The sequence below is a fragment of the Struthio camelus genome, chromosome 1 (genome assembly GCF_040807025.1).
Source record: "Struthio camelus isolate bStrCam1 chromosome 1, bStrCam1.hap1, whole genome shotgun sequence".
Classification (NCBI taxonomy): domain Eukaryota; kingdom Metazoa; phylum Chordata; class Aves; order Struthioniformes; family Struthionidae; genus Struthio; species Struthio camelus.
In genome coordinates, this window is record NC_090942.1 from 206,998,145 (window position 1) to 207,019,341 (window position 21,197).

At 37.4% G+C, this 21,197-nt stretch overlaps 1 protein-coding gene across 8 annotated transcripts in view; it reads right to left on the reverse strand.

The window, feature by feature from the left end:
* The window catches only part of GRIA4 (glutamate ionotropic receptor AMPA type subunit 4), a 236,462-nt gene that overhangs the window by 86,217 nt on the left and 129,048 nt on the right, over nucleotides 1-21,197 (reverse strand). For all 8 annotated transcript variants that reach the window (XM_009678442.2, XM_009678443.2, XM_009678448.2 and 5 more), the window contains exon 4: nucleotides 9,396-9,580. In XM_009678442.2, the coding sequence (XP_009676737.1) occupies nucleotides 9,396-9,580 (185 nt within the window). The remainder of the gene's footprint in view (nucleotides 1-9,395; nucleotides 9,581-21,197) is intronic.

A 21,197-nucleotide genomic window follows, 5' to 3' on the forward strand; every position in this document is an offset into this window, starting at 1 on the left:
TGTACCGCGATAGGGTGAGAGTCAATGGACACAAGTTGCAGCACAGGAAATTCCAACTAGATATATGAAAAAAGATTATCACGAGGGTAGTTAAATACTGGAATGGGGCACAGAGAGATTGTGGGATCTCTGTCCTTAGAGTCGTTCAAAATTCAACCGGACAAGGCCTTGAGGAACCTGATCTAAGCTTGCCCTACTTTGAGTGGGGAGGGGGTTGGTCTAGATGACCTCCAGAGATCCCTTCCCACTGAAACTATTATATTATTCTGTGATTGTAAATTTTATTTCTGTTTAATGAAATAGAGCTGTTCATGTCAGTACTTCACAGTCTGAATTTAAAAGCTTGGTCCTAAATCTACCTAAAAATAAACCCCAGAGCTGTAAGGCTCAGTCTTGCTCCTAGTACCTTATTAACTCTGCAGTATTTAATAGGTACTGCCAATGAGAGTTTTGGCAGAAAAATAAATGGAGCACCATAACTGGTAACACTCAACTTCAACATTTTCTGCTTTTGAAAGCTTCCCTTCATAATTATAAATGTTCTTCTGATATAGATTAATAACAAAAATAAAAACCAATGAAAGGCCAATAGATATACAGGCACTTGTAATTAACAAAAGTATCCATCATCATCTAAATGATTCTGTCATTACACTTTTTTAATTTAATTGTCAAATCTATCTATCCGGAGCATTGACTTCACTGTGCATCTTAACACATTTTTGAGCACTGTGCAAACTATAAGTAATAGCAGTGAGAACAGCCATGGCTGAATAAATGGGAGTGTGCTTTTCCAGTAATATTAGTAGTAGTAGCAGTAATATTATTCTCTAGTAATACTATTCTCCAGTACTATTAATGTCTAAAGACGTGAAAAGAACAAATGTTATAGTTAAACAAGATTTCATTGAAACCTTTAAAAACATTTTCCATGTTATTCTCCAAATCTGATCATAAGTTCATTGTTCTACTATATTTCAGTCTTGCCTTAAAGTTAGCAAACGAAGAAATAACTAAAGTTATCCATGATATGTATATTACAACATTAAAGCTAAATTAATCCAGATGACTACATGCAAATAAATATTATAAGAGGGTGATATGACACCTTCCTTAAATGTATGCAGTGATGGATCAAGAGAAAAACAAAATCCACAGAAAATGAGGGGTCATCAGTTCTTACTTCTTACTGTTCAATTAATTTTAAACACTGCTTAATTTTGCTACGTGAGGCTTTTGGATTGCGTTAGATTGAAATAAATTTGATTTTATTGATACAAAATTGATAAAAAATCAACTAATGGACAAATATTAATCAGAATAAAAGTTGCTATTTTTTTTGTGCAATTTACCTAGGCTGAAAACCCTGACTTGGGTTTTCACAAGTTCAGCTTAAATAGCTATCTTGGCTTAACTCTTGGTTTTTTGGGTATTCTCAGGAAAAAAAAATAACAAATAAGACATTTGTTTTATAGGCACATTTGTTGTGAAATGGGAGTTTTATATGTAGTAAATAAAAATTCAGTAAAGACATAATAAGATTAAAATAATTATTATCTACTTTTTTGATAGATACATCTTTCATCCTCAGGCTGACTTGACTTTCGATCTTCAGTAAATAAGCCACAAGTACATATTTCAGAATGCAGGAAGAAAAATTATATGAAAAGATGAATAAGAGAAGAAGGAAAACTCCCAGTGAAAAATGAGTGAAACATGCAGAGTTGATTCCTACAGTGTCATATGCAAATGGTTACTTGTGTCTGGACTGTTCAGCTTAAAAACGTTTTGCTGATTGCAGCTAGTATTAGCAGTTTGGTTGGCAGGAAATGGATATCACAACATTACAATGCATTTCAAGTATTCATTGTGCTTTAAGCAGAAAGTTCCTTCTCTAAGGTAAGGGAAGCACTTTGGAAACAGCTTAGAAAAAAGAGACGTATTAGCAGAGAGAATTTTCAGTCTCTCTCACTTACTTTCATCCTTTGATTCTAACAGAATATTCTTGTGCTTTTTAAAGACCACCTGCTGAATGTGTTGTACTTCACAGAAAAAAGGTCTGTTGACAACAAGGACATTGTGGTCCTTGATAGAGGAATATGAATCATGGGAAAGGTATTCTGCTGTATAAGCTATATGTCACTTCATTTTTCTGTGCCTCCTTTTTACCTCCTTTTTGTTTTATCTTGTCCCTGTAAACTGGAAAGCTAACGGTGAACTTCACCTCCAATTTTGGTGTGCACACAGGAAAATGGGGCCGCCTTCTCTATGTGAGTTTCTAGGCATTTATGCAATGCGAATAAAGACTCTCTTGGTTTAATTTTTTAGTTACAATGTTCGATTAAAAACATATCTTTACTATGGTTGTCTAATAAAACAAATGCACTTTCTCCAAAATGAGAACATACTTTCTGGCAGTACTGGGGAAAGCTGACATGACGTAGATCTTTGTCTTACTAGTTTTGCTGCTCCTGCTCCTGTGCGGTGCCAAAACACATCATTTTCCGGTTGTTGTGGGAGGTGAACAGCCGTGGAAGTGACCACGATTACGACCCTTTCTGTCAATGGCTGCTGGGGCTTCCTGGAGCACCAGCAGTGAATGGATGGCTCCTGCCCCAGCAGCGCCCATCACTGCAGAGCAGTCCCTGCACTTGCCTGCAGCCACGCAGCCTCAGGCCATGGTTATCCTAGTAAATTAAACGGGACAGGACCTGTTTGTGTCCCTACAGGTATATAGGGCAGCACAGCTCAAAGCCGGTTGTCTGCATGGGCTTCTCCCCCTAGACAGGGTGGCCTCATACTCGCTGCCGCCCAAGAACAAGTCCTGGTATGTGCTATTTCTCCAGTAAAGCCTGGGAAATGGGAGAGTGTTTACTGGCACAAACCAACACTTTTCCAGGAACTGTGGGACAGGTCTTGTGTCCATGCATTGATGCTGCCTATTTCCATAGTCATACAGTCACCAGCTCAAAGATAACATGCAGAGCAGAAGCATGTTTACCCAAGTACTAAGAAGACCCATTCTGCCTAAATAAAGAGTGCCCTGATCTGTGCAGTCCCCCCACCGGTTTTCCAGGTATCCATCTTTGCAGCAGGAAGCTTGAAGCCTCTGCTTTCAGCTCTAAAAAAATCACGTTTCTGTTTTTGGCAACTTGGCGTTTTTTAACGACAACGTGTTCCACTGGAAAGTTTCCAGGCATATTGATAGCAATATACTGGCATACAAATCAAGGCAGTAAAGTGTGAGTTACTTTGTAGCTTTTATCACTTATCTATTGCTTTGAATTAGAAGCTTCTTTCAAGTATTAGATGACCGTCTCCTATTGAGAAAAAATTACAGGACAATTAAGTCTAACTCAGATCCAAAAAATATATTTCAAAACATACTTGTGGACATAAAAGTAGATCTGTGTAGCAAGATTAGGAAAGTCAAAAATACCGGTATTTGTTTTCAGCCAGCAGCATAAATGCACGTTTTTAGTCTGATCTGTTATAGCATCATTTGGGTAAGCCTAAAATGAATCCCTCCTTATCCTCCTGTCTCTGCCCACTGTGAGGACACTGCTGTACAGTGTGCTAGTTTCTTTGCTTCTGTATTAGTCATCACTATCAACACTGGACTGAAACTCTGCGATGGTCACCAAAACTCAGATTTCATGAGTGCTATTCAGCTTTATAGTTGATCCAATTCTCTCTCTCTTTTCCTTCATCACTTCTTGAAATTAACAAGATCATATACTGTAGATAAAACCCAGGAGTAGAAATATGTAACATTACGCATTCCCTTCTGGGGAAAGGGATTTATTTTTCAGTAAATATGATGGGATCAGAGGCTGTACTAAGGAAAGAGATGTTGGTAAGGTTAAGTCTAAGTATCTTATGACATAGCTAGGGTATGTAGATCATCTCTGTGCTAAAGAGAAAAATGTCCTTCAAGAAAAAAAGGAGAGTTGCTCCAGTAACTAAAGGCAGTGTCTAAGCTGTGAGATGATGAATGCTGTATTTGAATCTGTATTAGGAGATATGAAAAAGAGGCACAGACTTTAGAGTCTTAGATCAAGATCCAGGAGCCAGAACTACCTGGGATGATAGCACAGAGTATTCACACTAAACTGGAACTTGCAGCTTTAGAAAGTTCAGGATGAGTTGCTTTGCTTCTTTCCTCTTTGGTATTAAAACATAACTAACTGCTGTAAATTCCCTTTCCTCTGAAAAAAAGGTATACAAACCTCTCCATTCCCACTGCAAGAAGAGAAGACACCTTCTGCCAGAGCAATCTTAGAAAGAAACAAGACGATAGGTGCAGTAAGCAAAATGATATTAAATTCTGCCATATCACCACATCTACCACATTTGCTTAGAGTAATGTTAGTTATTGCATTGCTAAAGACGCACAAGCACTTTTAGGCAAGGGCTAGAAAATGCCTTTTAGTATGTGAAAGAAGAGCAATAATTGAGAAAGCTTTCTGCACCATCCAAATAGTCTTTCACAGATCCTATAAACCTGACCATGCATGAACTGGAAAGGTGGAAGGGTCAGGTAACATTTGCTTATTGAACTAGTGTCCTCTTCTGAAGTTCCTGCTTATAAGGTCAGTGCAATGGTACTGGTACCAATGCTCATTATATAGTTTTTCTGAACCATGGTGCTAGAGGGAAAAGAAGTCCTTTTAGTTTCGGAAAGGAACATATTAAAAGAAGGGTCAATCCATCAGAACTGTTTAAATGCATAATTGTTCTCGTCTGAGTGTTAAAAAGATTAGGAACATCTAGCAGAAGGTACACTGCATGGTCTGTAATTTCTTATGGTATGAGCTTTCTTCCTAGACCACACAGAACTTGCATGAGGAGGTAGAAGTGCAAAACTGCAAAGCTGGAAGCCAATGATCTGGATGACAACAAATATGAGCAACTCATATGGTGATGCTTGCAGTAACTATGGTGCCAGCTGCTAGCATAAAGAACACATTTTCTTCTTTGGATTCGGGAAAGACTTCAGACCATGTAAAACATTCTACATTTACATTAACTATCAGGTATTGATAACTCTTCAGCTTGTACTGGAGAAAGAATAAGAGGATTGAGAATTTAAAGGTCTTCCTTCTAAGCTGTGTGGTGTTTCATTGCCTGTCAGTGGAACGGAAACAAGCAAGTAAAGAAAAATTTATGGCGAGGGTCTTGATGTTTATGATCTCTTTCATAGACTGGGGTTGCAGGATGGTGAGACCTGACAGATGGGTGCAAAGGAGGAATTTCACTCACAGGTAACAGCCTCGTCATGGTTGTTATAGGATATTAAGGAAGTAGGGTGTTCTTTCACCATCCGGAGAATAAAGTCTGAAAATGATCTAAAATTATCCTGGTATGCTTGGGTTACAGCAGACTCTCGAGAGTGGGTGGAGATCTACTGACTCAGATAGACTGAAGACACTGTCTCTGTTACTGATGAATTGAAGCAACAACTCTGTGACCCTGCAGAAAGTCATGCCTTGCTCCAGTGATGTATTTAAACAAGACTTCGAGCTGAGCTGTGCCAACTGGCACTAATATAGAAGCTGAGCATTAAAGTTCCAGTCACCCTCCAATGCTGCCACTTGCTAACAGGGACTGCGTGGTTGTGTGCAGGGGGAGTATGATCAAAGAAGGGGAATCTGGCTTACTGAGAAAATCATCATGATCTTGTGGGTCCTGGCATAGCCTTGAGAGGTAAGATCTGAAACTTCTTCTGGTGCCAAGATAGTATTGGGCCATTCAAGCAAATAGGATGACAAATACTTGTGGCCAGGTCAAATGCATCTACTGAATTTAACGCTGGCCTTACTGCCCCTTCCTAGAATGGAAATCTGAAAATGGAACTCCATCTCTCCATGCTTCAAACTTAAAAGGAGTAAAGACTTGGCTCTTGTCCCAAAGCACCAGTCTCACCACAGCAACATAAAAACCTGAAGGGAACATCAGACGATGAAAAATGCACATCATAGGTTGTGCACAGATGGAATCTGGATTTCAGATACATCATGTGGTTCCAGAAAAGAAATTTTCCCCGAGGATAAGCCTCCGGTACTGAATGTAGAGGTAGATTCTACATGCTCCAAGGCACAACATGGGATGATATGCTTGCTCTCAGGGAAATGCTGAAATGAGAGAGTCAAAAATAAAGGAGAAAAAATGATGAACTAAGAAAAATACAGGAGACAATGTAAACAAAAAATGGTAAGACTAAAGCCAACAAGCAGGGAGAAAACAGCAGGCACTGCTTTTCTCACCTCACCAGCTGGAAGAAGAGAGCACGCAGAACACATCAGGTCAGATACATGGGCACCAGACACGGGCAGGGGAGAGCAGGGCTTGCGCTCACCCTCTAAACAAGGCTAGTGCAAAAGTTTCCAGTCTTGACTGCTTGAGCTCTACAGTCATGAAGAGCATGAATGTGTATATGGGCAGTCACTACTGAGAAGAGAAGAAACCCAGAAGCCAGTTTCTCTCCGTTCATTAGCATGGACAGAAGGGCAAAGTACTTAGAGTTACGGTCTCATTACTGCAATTTAATTACTTATCCTAAATGTTCTGCAGAACATTTACTTGTACATTGCAAAGTATTACAGTATAGTCACAACTTAGGTTCTCAATTAAGGGAGAACTAGGCAGAAAAGAAGTTGAGTTAATTAGAGCCACTGAAGCTTAATAAATTCCTCTGTGCATGCAGGGAAGAGCTCTCCAACTTTTAGTCCATTTGTGAAGTCACCTTCCCTGTTGGCTGCAGGTTATTAAAGTCCCCATGCAAAATAGAAAATCATTCGATTGATTTGGTTGATATTTTTTAAATGGCAGATATTTTCAATTTCTACAGACAGTCTGGAACAGACTCTTTTTGCCTCAGTCCCATTTTTGGCAGATTGTAAATGTTTTCGTCTCAGAGAACATTTCTGAGTGCTCACCCTTAAGCCACACTTGATCTCTGAAGGCAAAGTGCTTTTATTCTGCATCCCTAAACCAGTGGCTAAGCACAGTCTCCCAGGACTACTTGCAAGTGAGCTGGCTGAAGAAGAGAGGGACCTTCTCACTGGACAATAACGCTGAGGCTCTCTTGTGTATTTTGTCTAGTCTGGCAATAATGTCACTCCTTTTTGTACAGGAAGGATGGAGAGGGGTTCTGGGGATGCTGAGGGAGAAGAATAGAATTCAAATGACTGAGAAAAATTACAGAAAAATTCTGAAATGCGTAAGTTGCCATTTAATAAAGTCAAGTGTAAAGTTTCACACTTGGTATGAATAAACACCAAAGCAAATACAGAATGTGGAACAATTCATCTCCTCAGTAAAAATCATCCCATTCATAATTAGGTGGTGCTCAAACGAATCACCTCCTAAAAGTGCTTGAGTGACTAGCTAAGATATAGCTATGATGTGGCAAGTTAGACCTGGCTTCTACCCTAGACTCTTTACAGTTAAGGGAGAGACAGGCCTCAGTTCAGCTTTCAGGACTGTCCTGTAGACAAACTTGCAGAGTCTGATTCACTCTGTTCAGATCAAGCACTGAAGTTTCATGACTTGTAGTGCCTGTGTTAAATGGCTATTTTAGATGGGCAAAATCTAGACCTGTATGAAGCCAGAGAAGATCAAAAGCTTATCCCATTAAAATCAATATTAAATGCAGTTGCACAGGATCCAAACAAAGAGTACAGGTTATTCTAAAAAGGAACAGACTATGCAGATGCCAATCTGCAGAGAAAATGAGTAGCAACTCCTGGAAGCAAATAAAATGTACAGCTGAGATCAGTGAGATCAAAACACATACTGTTTGAGCTCCTTTTGCTGTGGAACTTGGTGGACACTCAGTAGCTGCACCTACTTCTGAAAGTGGCTACACCCCAAGACTTGTGGCAATACAGCATATTTTTATAAGCTACAGTTACATGTGTTTGAAAAAAAAAATCCTACATACAGAACTGATGGAAATAATATTTTCCTAACCACACTTTAAAAGATCCCCCCAAATGGGTGTTCTGTATTACATAGGCTGAACTGGGGGAGGATTTCATTTTAATCTATGGAAAATGTGTATAAAACATAATGACTTTCATAATAATAATAAAAAATGGTCAAACGAATATCTATAGCAATATGGCATCATCTATTCTTCTCTTGACAACAGCCATAGAAATAGTCCTTATTAAATCAGCCATACCATTAATTCTCAGTTTCCTTCTTCTGCCAGTGAAAGCAAAGTTGATGTATATATTTCTACAAAGTATGATTTTATGCAACTTTGTATCATAAGTGACATTTTATATTTCCATGACTTTAGTAGCAGATGCATCACGAATATTTTTGCAATAAAATCTTTTGAAATCCCTAATAAACTAGCAAAGAGATGTTAGGTAGTGCAGGGGAAGAGGATTTACCACCACTAGATGGCATTCATTCCCTGTAATTCTCCTGCAGCAGCTGTAGGCACTGAACAGGGCACTTCCAACCACCGAAACATAATATACCGGCTCATGTGAGAGGCAGCTAGAATCCAAAACCCTCACTTATTTTACTATCATCTAACAAAATGCTCCTTTCAAACCATTATTTTTTGCATCATTTAAGGAAGAGCTCACACCTAGAATGTGTCACTATGCCAACACATTCTCCACATCAAAGCAGGAGCATTTTTTAATCATTTTGCACAAAATGCAGTACTGGTATCAGTACCACCCCGTGCAAGCCAGTCACTCTGGCCCGAGTCTTGCCTTAAGATAATAGCATGCATCCATTAATAACTGAGGGAAGAACTTGACCTTCCTTCCCAGGTCAATAGCATCTGCATTTTACTGTTCTTCAGATCCATAAATACTCTGCTAAGGTAATATAACTCTCAGTTTAAATATGTGTAATAATAATTTTAAAACATTTTATGGCTAGAAATACATGGACTGTGCTATGTGGAGAACATAAAGTAATCCTGGATTCAAAGGAGCAGATTTTTTTTTCTCTCAAACAAAACAGAGCCTTTCCCCCATGAAGGTACAGACTGAGGGTATCTTGGTAATTCAGCAACACTGGGCTGCTCTGCTAGCCCCTGGACCAGGGGCATGCCAGGTTTACAGGCATGGAGGTGTTGCAATGAGGGGCTATACACGAGGGCTGGGACCTTCTGGCCAGGGACCTGTCACCAGTGGGACAAGGGTGGCTCATAGCGCCAATGCGCGGGCTGGTACCACAGGAGCTTTATTGGTAGGTGAACAGAGCATGCAAGAGGACATACAAACATAAGCCCATGAAGAAAAACAAAAGAAAAAAAGCAGATAATCTCATTTCCATCGAGAAAATAAATGGAAGGCAATGCACAGATCTCCCTTCTGGAGATCTGGTAATGTGTTTACAGTGACATTAAAAGCAGGTATTACCTGTTCTAAAAGATTCTGAAGCCTTTCTATTTCACAGTCTATTACAAATTTCTTTTCTTGTCTTCGGTCCAGGTCTTCTAAAAGCCGCCTGTAGCTAGCATCATTAAAATTCTCCACACAGATGGCACTGACTTGCCAGCTATTTTGTCCCGCTTTCTCCATAATAGCTTGAAGTATTGAATAACCTAAAAAAAAAAAAAAAAGAAAGGATATAATACACTAGTAACGCAGTCATTGCATTTTATGAATAGGAATTGTTCTTAATCAATATTATGTCTCTTAACACTTGCTGTGCAGGAGGGGAATAAGAGAGAGTCTCTAGCCTTACCTGTGTTACTAGCTGTGATCAGCACACAGTATTTTAATTAATGAAGATTACAGTTGTTATTATCAGAATCTTTGGAATGATACTTATCATTATGAATAAATGAATATTATAGACATGAACTCCTCCATTCAACCAATCAGCTCTTGGATTAATTTTGCCTCTGTCCATAGGAAGCAGAGATTTCTATACCCAGGCATTTCTCATGACACAGCTAGGAAAAAATCTGAGTCAACTCATTCGCCCTAGGTATTTATATACTAGAAAAATAGTATGTTAGACCTTCAGGTGCTTTGCATTTTGTTTTTATTTTTTTCATAGCACTTAATCAAAGCAGCTCTTAATGCTTTTTAACTAGATTTTTTTTTTCATGGATTTTTATCTTTCTATATAGACATACAGATATGTCAGTACAGATGAACAAAAATTATAGATGAATAGAAATTATATTAACCTAGTTCAGATATTCTATACAGCTTTAATTAACATATGCAAAGTGATGAGAGGTCAACGAATGAAGGGCACTATAGAAGCATTAATCATTACTATTGGCCACAATTTTACTATTTCAGTGCCCCTTTTGTCATCTTTGAGCCCATCCACAGAGGAAAAGGCAGCATCTTCTCTAACGTTTCCATCTGAAAGCGCAGGGCTGGCTGCTCTCTCTTCAGTCCCAGGGTGCCCTGGCCTATGAGCCCTTCAGCTTGTTCCCGTTCTCATTCATTCTAACTGGGGGTGGGCAGTATATTTTTGAGAAGGGAAGAATTTGTGACTTATCAGAGGACAGCTTGCTCTTATAGGGTAAGAGAATTGACTTGCCCAGCCAGTTCCTGAAATAGGGGCTATTTACTTTTCCATCTTTTACTTAGAGTAAGCAGTGAATTTGTTGAAAATAATGATGATCTCACAGCTCACATCCAGAACTACTGTTCAAGAAAGACTGAAGTGTTTCTAGATAACCTGGTGATACAAGGGACATCATAGTGCAGAGATGGTCCCCATCCCCCCTCCAATATATCTTGGTTTATTACTTGTTATCTAGCAGAACTTTTCAGAATAGCTTTAAATGAAAGATTTCACCTCTTGAAAACTACCCCGTAATGATATGGATTCATAGTGGTGGTGCCCTTCTCCCCTCAAGAAGGTCCCATGCCAGAGGTGTAGTGATCCCTAGCTGTTATTTTAATGTCCTTGAAGATCCCACTGTGGGACGGATTCCACATAAAAAGCACTATCTGAGATCCCCATAAATTGCAAGAGGAGCGTGTACAAGATACATTTCAGAAATGGAAAGAGTATTTCTAAGTAAGTGTGCTGTTGCCGATTAATAAAATATCAGAACAGCTACAAAACTACCAATAATGGATTTGCCTCCAATGACATAAAAGCAGATGATCGTTTCCTCAGAATGTGAAGATTACAGGACACATCAGAAACTAAATCAATTGCAAACAGTAGTTATTAGCTCCTATGACCTACGCAATCCTTCTATTGCTAACTTAAAATCTGTTTCTTCTTTCCATTATGGCACTAAACACTCATACTCTGAAATGAACATTTATTAGTTTTTTTCTGAAATTCAGATGACACATGTAAAATAAAAACACGAACATTTATACAGAATATATAAAATGCATATTATATTTTATCCTATAAATGAGATATTCATTTTATGAAACTGCATTTTATCTCAGGAAATGAACTCAAATGCTTGGTGTATTGACTGCTGAAACATTTCCGTACTCAGCATACATTTTTAACCTGATGTCTGTTATTTTTTTCAAAGAACCATACAGCTTTCCTGTTAATTGCTGCATAATTATTCTGCTTTTCCTGTTGCTATATTCAATCTCTTTTTTGCCTGTAATTATCTCTGCAAATCATGACTAGATTCTTTCCCAAACATTGTATTTCTTGCTTTGTTTCCTATTCATCTCCATATATAGATTTACATTAAAACTACTCCAGCGTTATATGTGTTCCTGCTTCATTTACACTGTAACTTTGACTTGATCTTTGCTACAAAGACAGTCAACATTTACTTAATTCAGCTTCCTGACACAAATTAGCATTTTCTTTGATTCCGAATGAATGGTGTTTGAAACAGCAATTGACATCTCCTTACTCCTTTCTTATTTAGTTTGGACAACTTTACTAAGATGTGTTTTGATCAAATCAGGAATTTATCCAGCCTAAAGCATGACAAATATCAGACAAACACACAGAAAAGCTTTTCTTCTACCTTGGATCAAGGTTTAACTTGCCATATTTCATTAGCAGCTGCCTTCATTTAGGCGTTTCAGGCTTCTATAACTTCTTATCAGTAGTTGGCACTCAGGCATGTATTTTTGTGTTAGGATGTCTTTCACATATAGCATAATACAGCTAAACTGTAGTCAACTGGATACTGTGCAACATCTCCATCAGAGGACCTTCTTTAACGCAGAGTTCAGAACCCCTCTGCCTGTAATCGTTGGCATATTCATGTACTCTGTGTTTAGGAACAATTTTTAATATCATAGACTGACAAGGGTGGATGGAGTTTAAGTCAAATAAATGACAGCATTCACAGGCTCAGCTGGCATAAAACTCAGGCATGCTGAGGAGTATGCACATTTGTGCAAAACAGTCCACTACAGCTATTAGGAAAAAAAAAAAAAGAGTTGTATATAGTGCTGCAAACATAAGCCCAAATAACCCTGAAACTAACATGGGGTACCAACAAAGAAACTGAGCACAGTGTCTCCATTTAGACAGAACTCTCAAACTTCAAAAAGATGTTTGCCCAAGTAAATACAGCAGAGGTGAATCTTACAGTTGTCATCTAAAGGTATTTCTTTTCTGGTTATTTGATTTGAGATGCAACTTTCCTGTGTATCCTCAGTTATGCTACTACATAGATGAATCACAGAATAGTTGGGGTGGGAAGGCACCTCTGGAGATCATCTGCTCCAGGCGCCCTGCTCAAGCAGGGTCAGCTAGAGCAAGCTGCCCAGGACCCTGCCCAGTCGGGTTTTGAATATCTCTAAGGATGGAGACTCCACAACCTCTCCAAGCAAGATGCTTCACTTTGTGGAGATTTCATGATATGGATACACTACATCCCATGTATTGTGAAATATTATTTGTTGCATAAAGGAAACTAAAAAAGTAAGGCTAAATCACATCAGCTGAGCTACACAATCCGTATGTTTTTCATTTTCCAAAATACGATTTTATTCTGATTTTATTATTTGCATTTATGGAAAGGTTCTGGACCATACCAATAAGTAAAAGTAGGGAAGCTCTAAGAAGCATACACAATAAACCTTCCTCACCAACTAATTCAACCTTGAAATGCAGATAAAAGATTCAGCAGAAAATATAAAGTACTGGGCCCATACATAACTGGTTGAAACCTGTGGTGTGTGTTAATGAACTAGAAGTCCTTTCAGTATATTTTTTAAATTAGCAAATCCATGAACAAGACATAGTGCCAATAGAATTGCCTGAAAATGCACATAAAGCCTTTCATAAATGCAAGAATGTTATTTGTAGGAATGGATTCTTTTTCTTTTTTTATAAGACTATGCAGTTCTGTGGAATTTTCCACTAATGATATGGAATAAAATGTCTGCCAATTGCTTTTTTTGGGTCATTGCTCAAATGTAGATACTATTGACAACTGTTTAGTGACCAGTAATAGCAATTCCACTTCAATACTCTGGAACCAAAGCTGGGATAGGAAACATCTGCAAAGATTTTATTTTCTTGCTTCCTTCTCACTTTGCTTTTCCTTTTTCTGGTGAGGTGGAATTGTGGTGATCTAAGAGACTGCTGTTTTTTTCCCAAAGAGATATCACAAAATCATCAGGGTGGAAGAGGAGGGGAGTATGAAAATAATGATGCATTTTCTTCTTTTCCTGCAAAAATAGAGCTGAACTTGCCCTTTCCTGGAACATCCACAAGTGTATCCACCTATTCTTCTTGATACTACAACTAAACACCTTATAAAAAAAAAAAAACTCAGGTTTTTTTTACCCCTGTTTCTCTCACTTCATGCTGGACAGGCATTTTTTCCATCACAAAATGCAGCAAACAATGGCATACATGTATCTGGTATTACATCTGTTTAGAGAGAGATCAGCAGTTCTTCAGAGAGATTTAGATCTGTCTTCTGAAGATCAACGTGTGTAAAGCGCTTGAGAAATTTTAGTGTTTAAGAACAAATGATAAGTCCAGGGTTTTGGGAGCCCAGGATGCTTCCTAAGTCACTGCAACATTGCCAGCTATTCTAAGTCATGGTTGGAGTCCACACACACACACACATACACACACACACACACACACACACACACACACACACACACAAATACAGCAAGTGGCTGAAATCATGAGTGATCTTTTTGCTTTTAAAGTTTAATGGCTCTTCAGGTCTTTTTATTTATCTTTTTTTGTACCATCTAGGCTTTCCTCTGCTCCGTTCTGCTCTGCTCTGCTCTCCCCTCCTCTCCCCTTCCCTCTCCTTTCCACTCCTTTCCTCTCTCCTTTCCTCTCCCCTCCTCTCCCCTCCTCTCCTCTCTCTCCTCTCTTCTCCTTGCTTGTTTGCTTTCCCACTCCTCCAAAAGCAGCCAATCATTTCAAGTAGTTTTGCCATGAGACAGCTATCAAAGTGGCTGCTTGTTCCAAACCTCCAGTAATAATTCAAATTTTGGAACAACTGTGCAGGAATAAACTTATTATTAAGTTTACATGATGCACAGGGTGAAATATTTTTTGTATTATTACTTTGTTCTATTCTGAATATCAACTTGGCATTATGGACTGCCACAAGTGGACAGGTTAATATACTTGGAAAAAGCATATGCAATATATTTGTGATATGGCCCCAGAAGCAGAAAGCATCTCTGATGAACACAGGTCTCGTCCAAAGATGGACATAACACAGTGCACATTACTGAAAAGCAAATTTATTTTCTTCCCCTTCTGGTCCATATAATTTTAAAACAGAAACTGATCCCACTCTGAAGATTAGTTACAGCTATGATCCCTGCAGCCACAAGAGTGAAATGCTGGAGCTACCTTATGAAAGTTGGAATTTGTACTAGGATCCGTAGAAGAAATGCCTTTGCTATAAATCCAACACTCAGCAGAAGTGGGAAATAAATGATAAAATCATTTGATATGGATAAGCCAATATACTTGACATTCAGGACTGGATTCATGTCACTTTAACTCTAGCTGCCTGTAAGGTAGGTGTCTAAGTTAATCATTCAAGCTTTCAAATGACAGACAGATATCCCATAAAAAGGTAATTTTTTGTCTTAGTTATATCTCAGAGGTGCCCTTTTCTCTCTCCAATGACTACAGAAAGAACATAGACATCAGGCTTAGCCAAAACACCTACTCTCAGGCAGCCAAAGTTTGGTGAGATAAATCCAGATACTGTAGTGATGAAAATCATATAAGAAATACACAGAACGAATGAGGCATGATTTAAATTCACCCTAAAATTATGAGCACTATTGCCCAAATCAAGAATATTTGAGTACTGATATATTTTTACAAACATACAGTTTTGTTTCAAATTTTTGGTCAATATACATCTAGAACTCAGACAAAATCAGTAAGATTTAGAAGATCAGTCACAGAACCTTTGACATACGATAACTTGCTCATGTGCCTGATTTTCTCTGCATTTGGAATCAGTCAGAACATTCAACAAAGAGTTCATACAAAACAGCCAATTTCAATGACAGACAAAGTTAGAACTAGAAGTGTATTCTGAGTTATTCTCAGGTCTACTTCTCAGACACAAAGACTGGAAATTAAAACAGGGAGCTAGAGAAATAATCCCATGAATTTCTCTCTATTTCTCCATCCCAAAGCCAGACAATTATGTTGAAAACATTCTAGAGAGTAATCTTTGTTTGTCCTTTAAAACCTCCAAAGAGGAATCTGTAACTTCCTAGGTAATATATTCATTGCTTAATTATCCTTATCATTAGGAGATGTTTCCTAAAGTCTAACCTAGACGTCCCCTGGCACAATTTAAACCCACTCATTCTTGTCCTCTCTCTAGTGAGAACAATTTGTTCCCTTCCTCTTTAAAGTGATCTTCTACATAACAGAAGATTGCTTTATTTCTTTTCTGTCTTCTCTTCACCTCCTGAAACCTGATTCTTCCAGGTTTCATAGTTTTCCTCATGGAACATTTTTTAACCTGTATTCTGACAATCTTCCTTGCTTTCCTCTGGATATGTTGCAATTCATCCACATTTTTCCTGAACTGCAGTGCTCAAAATGTGATATATTTTTACAATGTACCCCCAAGTATGCACAGTCCTTTCAACTTTTTAACATCTGCAAGTTTAACAAATGCATCTTATATTTCTTTACTCATGTCATTAACAAAGATATTGGCAAAAAACTGCAACTAGAACAGATCACTACTCAGTACCTCCTTATTTGACAATGAATCTTGTTTACTTCTTTCTGAGTCCAAATCTGTGCTGAGTTTTTTATTTATCTGGCAGCAATTTTATCAAGATCAAATTTCCATAGCTCATTTATCAAAAGTTCATGCAAACTATGTAAAAAATCCTACTAAAAGGAGACATCTATTTTTTCAAAGGTTGATAAAACTTGTTACTTTATAATAAAAGGAAATTTGCTTGACCTAGCATGATTTGCTCTTGAAAAAAGCATGTTTGTGTTTACTTAGCTTTTTAAATTCTCTCTACTGTCAAACAGATCTGTTATGATACAGGTTGTGAGTTAAGTCATCCGTACTATCAATCATCACAATAATTGTACATACGCTCTTACAGATGAGTCTGAAATAAAACTGAGTAATTAATGGGTCCAGTTTATCCATCTCCTCTATAGCTACTTTGGTTCACAGATTTCAAAATATATGACAGTAAAGGATCATCCATAGATCATAGATCTTAGATGCATATGATCTAAGGTAGCACCCTAAGCTTCACAACCTTAAGTTCATGTTTCATGCATCCCTGAGATCTATGACCTTGCACAATTCCTCAGAGATGTGATGCACATCTGAAATAAGCTCTACTAGAGGTCCATGGTCAGACTTTTTGTGCCGATCTCCCTTAATTCTGCAGAGATTTGTGCAGGTACAACTGCACCGGTAGTATTTAATAATCCATTTCTCCTGAGAAAGACATACAGCCACAAGAAAATGCCAACCATATATCGCAGCCAGAAATATTAAAAAAAAAAAAAAAGCCATCAATGGAACAAGGAGACGCGCTTTTGGTGAGCATATGGAAGGTGGTTTGGCTTACTCGGCAGCGGGAACTCATGACCAAAGATTCAGATGATGTCAGATCCCATTTATGTTACAACCACTCTGCAGCAAGATTTTCATCCTTCTTTGCATTTCAGAGTCTGTAACCTTCATATGAAATACACTGTTGAAGTGTCATATCAAAGTATCAAGTGATAAAGGATGAGTGAAAGCTTGAGAGGGACTGAAGAGCAGCCCTGGTTTTTTGAAGGTTTTCTAATTGTTTGCCTCGTGCTCTTTTCCAGCTCTCAGATACCATTTCCTTTCCCACTTCAGTAAATGCTTTCGGTCTGAAACTATAAGATCAAAGTCCAGTAACCTTTCTTACAACAAAGAGACATAGAGAGGAGTACATTTGAGCATACTTACAGATACATGCCAATATTGCATTTATTTATGTATGTTGTTAACATTTTATATTTTCTTTGCTTTTATCTAACTGTTTATTCTTTAGATATGCTAAAAGGTTTAGCTAAAATTAGTTCAGGTGAGAAGTCTTTGGTTCTTGTAGCGTTTTTTAGCAAATTCTTGCTACAGAACTTTGAACGCTAAGTCAGAATCTGTATATAATTACAGTATTATCAGAAAATGATAACCCACACAAACTATTACCCTAAAAAATACCAATAAGGCCATGAAAACACTGACCCCTCCCCCACCCTCCTCAAAAAAGTCTAAGCTGCTAGGCTCACTCTCTGTCAAAGACCAATATTTTAAAATAACTGTAGAGGCTGCCTAGTATCTCTGGCTATCCAGTTATCTGATGCATCATCCTAAGTCAAACATTAGGGCTAATGTGTGTCAGCATTTTAAAATGGTGAGAGAAAAAGAAAAAATTAACTTATTTGGGAAGTAAGAAAACACACTATGTTCAAATCCTTAGCTTATTATCTTTGTTGCTGTTATTATTACTATTATTTATTGGACAAAGATATCCAGCTTAGTCCTAAATGTTCCTTGAATTTATATTTTGTAGTATAAACTTTTGCCCATTTTGTGCAATGCCTTAAAGCCAAAAGTCTTTATTTCATTAAAACCTGTAGTCTGTAATACTAATAGCAATAAAACATCTGTCTCAAAAACATTTTTGCTCATGCACAGCTATTTTCCAGAAATTGTTAGCTTCCTAATAATTTACTTCTCTAGTCTAAATTTAATAGGGTTTTTTTTCCTTGTGATGGTATACAACTGTACTCAGACCTTTGTGCAAACAACATCCAAAAGGACTATATTAAAGAATATTAAAACTGCTAGCTAAAAGGCTCAAGAACTAGTATATCTTAGAATTAGTCTTACCTTGAAGTATTCTAATTAGTGTATCATGACACTGACTTTAATTACATGTCACACACTTTTTCCTACAAGACATGTGCCGCTGGCTATCCATAAGATACATTGTGCCCCAGGAAAGAACTGACTGGGCACTAAACGAGGATCTTGCTCGCAGAACTTCTGTCTCCTTTCTATAAGAATTTATTAGAAAACTGTATTTTAATATAAAGTATATGACAATCTCTGCCTATTGGCATACATGCAGTGCCATTTCTAATATACACATGAGAAAATCCAAGATTCAGACTGAAACAACAGGCACTCACACTAACAAGTATTCATTTTGAGAGAGAGAGAGAGAGAGAGAGAGAGAGAGAGAGAGAGACAGCCTTAATTCTATCTCCATGCAAATGTGACCATGTCCAATTTTATTGGTGCCTAGATACCTATTGATTTATAGAACTTATTCCTTCTGTAATTCCTATTTGTAGATCCTAGGCACATTATTTCTGATTATAAATTTCAGTTAAGTGTTAAGATCTCTTTGAAATCTATATTATCATGTATTTAACTTTTCCAAAAAGATGGAATATGCCTTTGGAAGAGAGGCTATAAATTTTGAATACTCTGATTATAATATGGTCACCTTTTGATTGAAATAATTCTATCATACTATTTCTTTTAAACAGAGACATAGGCCACAGATTTATTAAATGATGATGAAAGAAAACAAAAGTACTAACAATTTGAAGATAAGCCTAATGATCTACAATTTTCTTCCAGTTCCTAAAAGTAACTCTCTGCTCTGATGCAGACCAGAATTAAGACTTGATTCTTTCCTTTTTGGACTGGAGCAACAATTAGGGCAATCTTCAAAGACTTCATATGATGGCTTTTACTGAAGTGTAGTGGCACTGAATAATCTTCCACCTCCCGGCACGTCAGTTGAGAGACTGCAAACATGACTCCCAAGTAAACCATGAAAAGGCTTGAATATGAGTTTCTTAAAAAGAACAAACTCTTACAAGAAAAAAAAAAAGCTTGTGAGACAACATTTTTAACCAGCTCTTTGAAATACTCCAAGATTACAAACATGCATATATACATACATATATGTATGTGTGTGTGTGTGTGTGTGTAAATATATAAAAACACACACATGCACTTCATATGAAATGTGCAGTACAGTGTGCAAAGAAGTAACAGCATTTCTAAGGGAGGGAAATGAACAACAGTAAGAGATTGTTTCAACTCACTGCTCCCCATCCTCTGAAAAGAACTGATGGGGCAAAAGGCACTTAACAACTTTTCTCACTTGCGTGTTTCCACAAATATTGCTTTTGCAGTCATAGACAGAGAGACCTATATTTTACTGTATTGATATGGGAGCTAATGTTAGGTATTTCAATAGGGAAACAGGAAAGAGTGATATATAAACTTCATACAGGATATTGGACTAACATTACATAATTAGATCACTCTTCAGTGTCCACATTGTAAAAATTAATGCTGAAATATTTGACAGAGTTCAGAGAAGACAGGACCTTGAGAAGACAGGTCATGTAACCTCTGGCCATCTGTCTCAGGTATCTTCAGGTGAGAACAAATTCCCTCTGGAGCACATGTTTCTCTCTACGGCTATGAAGGGGTTGTGTTATGATTACCTCAAACTTAAGAGTTTAATTTCAGGGCATCTAAATTAGGGGTCAATGAATCCCATGCTCAGAGTTTAAATTGTCTTAGAAGAAAGCTATATGCCAGTAGTCAGGATGTCTATGTACTTTTGCAAGAAAAAAAATCATCTCTCTTTAATATTTGGACAGAAATCCAGTAACTGTACATGTACATGAGAAATGTTGTGACTGGGAATAAAATGGAAACTATTAACACTGAGGAAGGTATTTAACCACAAGATATATCATATAAGATTTGTGTCAGATTCTGTATACCTTGGTATGTTTAGATCAAGACTAGCTGAATCGCTGAAAGATACGTTTACTTCTCATGCACATTGTTAGACTGCAGGTCGTGAAGCTCTTACGAAGAGAAGAAATATGGCTAAATGAGTATGGGAGGCTTTGGGGATCCCAGGATTGTTGCAGAAGAACTACTGGCAATGATACATGCCATTGATCATCACCACCACTTATTATTACCACAAAAATACAAAAAAAAACCCCACCAACAACAGAACCCAGAAATGCCGCACAACTTATGAAATATTTACAAAAAAATTAAATTTTTCAGTCTGAAAAGGTCAATAACCTGATTAATGCAAAGTAAATAATGTAAATATATGTTTTCTAATAGCTGCTCTTACAAAAGTCTGTAACAGGTACTGGCTTGGCAAAGTTTAGCAGTACTTTTTTCTGGATTCTTTTAAATTTAATGTAATGGAGGGCAAACTGTTAACAGTCTTAAATTCTGTAAACCTGTTTTCTGCCCCTATTATTCTAGATTTTGTTAATACAAATTCAGAAATATTAAGTACATAGAATTGTTTCTTAAGAACAAATATTGTGAATGGGTACGCATGTTTAAAATAAAAAATCTCAATATTATTCCACAGGTTCAATGCCATGAATATTATTAACATAGTACTGTGTATATTTAAGCAAGTAGGGCTAATTGGCATAGATGATACAGCCTACAATATTAGCAAAATATCTATTTGCTACACACACACACTTTAATTTAAATTATTCTATTTTGTATTTTACATATCAAGACATATTTTTTCATTTAAGTAGAATTAAAAGGTTACTTTTGTACTTCTCTTATGGAGGATGGGCAGCTACACATAGCTTTGATTATTCTGGTGAATGGATTTGCATACAATTACAGAGACAATTTCAGTTCCTAGCTGGAACAAACACAGGATGAAGTACTCACCATATGATTAGACTAATTTATT